The sequence below is a fragment of the Mchenga conophoros genome, linkage group LG3 (genome assembly GCF_057382185.1).
Source record: "Mchenga conophoros isolate Kocher_MC1m ecotype Shallow Benthic linkage group LG3, M_conophoros_male_GT1.1, whole genome shotgun sequence".
Lineage (NCBI taxonomy): Eukaryota > Metazoa > Chordata > Actinopteri > Cichliformes > Cichlidae > Mchenga > Mchenga conophoros.
In genome coordinates this window covers 53,823,528-53,827,782 of record NC_140528.1, presented here as the reverse complement: position 1 = coordinate 53,827,782, position 4,255 = coordinate 53,823,528, and the positions used below count along the sequence as shown (strand labels likewise).

At 35.1% G+C, this 4,255-nt stretch overlaps 1 protein-coding gene across 1 annotated transcript; it reads left to right on the top strand.

The window, feature by feature from the left end:
• The first annotated feature begins 745 nt into the window (after positions 1 to 745).
• Positions 746 to 2,317, top strand: LOC146579530 (uncharacterized). Its single transcript, XM_085267974.1, has 2 exons — positions 746 to 755; positions 1,266 to 2,317. The coding sequence occupies exons 1-2, from the start codon at positions 746 to 748 to the stop codon at positions 2,177 to 2,179; spliced, it is 924 nt and encodes a 307-aa protein (XP_085124100.1). The 3' UTR covers positions 2,180 to 2,317.
• The last annotated feature ends 1,938 nt before the right edge of the window (positions 2,318 to 4,255 follow it).

The window sequence follows — 4,255 nt, the reverse complement described above, 5'->3', positions numbered from 1 at the left end:
AGGACTTCATTTATGGATGAAATGGAGTGAATTTTTAGCTTTGGTGGTGTTAAGCAGTCTGACTTTATTTCAACAGGTTTTCAAAATTCTAAAATAACTATTGTGCAATTTGTTTGTTTAACATTTTGACAGACATTAATTTGACATGATGGGTAAATGTGTACATGAATGATAAATTTAAGAAGCATTTGAAATAAAGTAATACATGCAGGGATTTTCTGACCGTAATAAACTGATACACAAAACGTTCTGTATCACTTGTATACACACCATTATTACTAATAGTGTGTATTCTTGAAGTGTTTCTATTTTGGTCTGCAAATAAACCTTTTTACACTTTATTGCACAGCTGAGTTGGTTTGCTCTTTTGGGTCAGTTAACTGTAAAACATGACAGACATTACTTTACAGAAGAGATCTGTACTTATATAAAAGACAGTTTATATAAATCCTCACTTATCTATTGATCTGTTTTTAAGAGGCCACTCATTTTACATTACGTTATTGCTTTTATGGAAATAAATCTCATTTGAATTGAACGTACATACATAAAAAGACATGGAGTGGTGCTGCAATATACAGCCAGTACATCCTATCTGAGGCAAGTACACACAGATACAGATGAAGAAGGCCTGGAGACTGATTAGGTTGGTGTTTTTTTTTAATAGTCAGGCATGTGTAATTAACTGCATTGTGAAACACTAAAATGGACACATAATGATGGCTGGACACTTACAGAAACTGCCATGGAAACAGGTAAGGGAAACTCCACAGAATTTACATCTGAATCAGTTTACTTATAATTACTATGCAATCCAGTTCCAACATGCTTTCTATGATTTTGTGGAGGAGCTTTAAAGGGGTGAACACAAAGGAATGCAGTAACTACTGATCATGGCATGTCAGTAAAATCCAGTGATTTGTAATAACAACAGGTGAAATCATTAGCCATTAGCAATGCACAGTGTGTTCCAAGTTAAAATTTCTTGTTATTTCCTCCCTCAACACCTTTATTTCATCTACATAAAGTTGCTGCTTGCTTATGAGTTTCTCTGCAGTCAGAAACAGAAAAGCATGCTCCAGTTATATTATATAAATAGATATTATTTTTGAATGGGACTTAAAAATGGAGCTCCGATAGTCATCCGGACTTTAAATTTTGAGTTGCAATCTGTGAGTCTTTGGCCTCTCTTAAACAGTTAAAAAAAAAAAGAAAATCAGAAGTAGTGATATTTGACAGAATCTGTTCTTTTTTTCCTCTTTTAGATATGTCAATAAACTCATCTTGCCCTTCCAATGAATCCCTTCTGGACTTGCAGACTACCTCAGTCAGCTCTTACATACCACCATTCTTGCATTGTCTTTTCTCCAGACAAGATTCCTTCATCTATACATCTGCAGCTATTAATAATGTCATTCTCCTCCTCCCACTCTCCATCTTCATCCTCTACCATGGTCTTCAAAAATGGCAACAAAAGCGCTCTACATGTTCTGCAGCAACGATAAGTCACTCCGATAGCTTCACCTATCACATGGTCATGATTGAGCTGATTGGTGTCTCTGGCTGTATCCTCATCTGTTATGGTATCTACACAAAGGATTCACGCATGATAGTATTGGGGTATTTCTTAATTTATTTCAACTGGTTTGGACAGATTTTCTTTCATACCCTTACCTGTATGGAGCGTTATTTGGCTGTAGTTCATCCCATCATCTACCTCAGCTTGAAAAATGAAAGAGGGATCCAAATCAGAAATACCAGCATTGGATGTGCCTGGTTGTTTTGCTTTGTAGGGATCGGTTTAGTCATGATACAACATTTTCCCATCATATTGGATCTTGCCATTTCATTAATATCATTATGCATCGTCTCCTTCTGTAGCATTTCGGTTCTCTGTGTTTTGTTTCGTCCAGGCCCAGGAGCACAGGGCGGGAACAGAGAGAGGGTTGATCAGTCAAAGCAGAAAGCATTCTACACCATAGTAGCTATACTAGGAGTTCTGATGTTGAGATTTACTTTTAGTCTGACTTGGGCTTTACTGTATGTTGTAGAAGAAAATAATAATTGCATGATGTTGATGTTTGAAATCTGGATTAATTTACCTAGCAGTTTGGTGTTACCTCTGCTGTTTCTACACAGAGCAGGAAAATTACTGTGCTGTAAGAATAACGCACAGTGAGGGTAAGATGAAAAAAAAAAAAATGGAACAGTCACACTTATCCTAGCATCAAATTCAACCTGATTTAAAAGAAATCCCACATATCCTTCCACTAGTGTTTTGTTAGGTAATACCATTTAGACTGCTTTAGCTGATGCATCAATCCAATGTCACCGCATAAGCATGTAATGGTCACGCCGGTCCACCATGTCCATTTCACGCTTTGGATAGGCAAATCAGAAGCTGCATTACCAGCGTTTATAGTTGCATTCCAGGTTATGAAAATATAATTAATAATTAAACATGTTTGTTGTTGTTACTGTAAAAATATAACTTTTTTCTACTCTGATTTTATGTTTTCGTCTAAATTCAAATCAATTGTGTTAATACGGTATATCAAAAGGAAAAAAGATAACAGCTAATTCAGACATAAAAGGAAATTATACTAAAGGGCTTTTAAAGGTGAGATGTAAATGTAAAAAAAAAAAGCGAAAAAAAAAAAACGAAAAAAAAAAAATATTACAACATTCCCAAATTTCACAGTCATTTGGGGCAATTTAAGATGCCAAGTCCTATAAAGTGAACTGGTATAAAGGCACTCAGAAACTGGGGCAAACTCTGACAGGAAGAGGTCTGGCAGAATCAAAGCTACAACTGAAACAGAGGAGTTTCTGAGAGTTAACAGCTTATGTGATAGGTGAGTCACAGGACAACAGCTTTATGAACAGCTTTACAGTGGTCATAGTCTTAGTTACAATTATAAATAGAAGAATCTGAGCTGCAGCCTGGGCCATTGTAAAAATAAGACAAAGAGGCTTGCCTGGGCAATGAAAAACTGCCATTGGACTACTAAGAACTGGAAGAAAGTGTTATGGATTGATGAATCAAAATCGGAAAGATTCAGTTCATCATGAAGGATGTTTGTGCGGCATCAAGTAAGCGAAAGGATGTTTCCACAGTGTGTGGCATCAACTGTCAAACATAGAGGAGAGGAGGAAGTATGATGGTCTGGGGCTGTTTTGCTGGATCCAGGGTCAGCACAGTCTGCAGACCCCATCGAGCTGGTTTGGGATGAACTGGACAGAAGAGTGAAAGCAAAGAAACTTACAAGTACCACACATTTATGGGAACTTTTTTTTTTTTTTAACTACAATTGCCTATTTTTACTTTTGCTTTAATTTCAGACTGCAATCACACATTAAACTACATTTCTATCCATCCATCCATCTTTACTTTGGCACATAACCACCAATCACCAACAATAAAGCATACATATTGATGTTTAACATATATAACGTTGAAAACTTTCCTGACTTCTAAAAATCAAAAATGTTCCAGGTTATTTGTTTGTTTGCTCTTGCAAATAATAACTATATCTCTTTGTAGTGGCATAATTATGTATTGTGTGTGTTGAGATTTTATACCATTAAAATAAAATGTTGTAGCTATTTTTCTGTCATTTAGATGTAATTTGTATTTAGAGTGTTTTATGTTACCACTTTTGCACATCATTTTCTTTTACCTCACTGCAAAGCAGCTATGATAGCATGGTTGTCACATTTTCATTACACAATTCTCCTTTTAATTTTTTCCATTAATTTCAGTGATTACAAACAACAAAAACAACAAAAAAGAAAAAAAAATGCGCAACATGTTAAAGTTTTTTTAATGGTTAAACTTATATAAAACCTTATATAAACCTATTATTTGACCTTTGATTTAGTGAGCTGTCAAGATAAAACACTTATGAACCTGAACTGAATTAGTTGATGTAGAACTTTGCATAGTTTAAATAGCTTGTTGTCAAAGAACTTAATTAAAAATAAGCTATCAATAATAGTTTGACTGCAGCAACAGCTGTCACCAATCACATATACTGTGCACTCGGACACCAACACACCAACATGGCTAATGACCCTGATTTGGATACTAAAATTTGTTTGCACATAATTTGAATTCTCTCTTCGGTACATTGGAACGGTGTAATAAATCAAACTACAGGTAGCATGACAAGAGCACTTACAGTATATCATAATCAAAACTACACAGAAAAGATGCAGCAAAATTTTGATGTATGTCAATGTTGATAAGAAATTT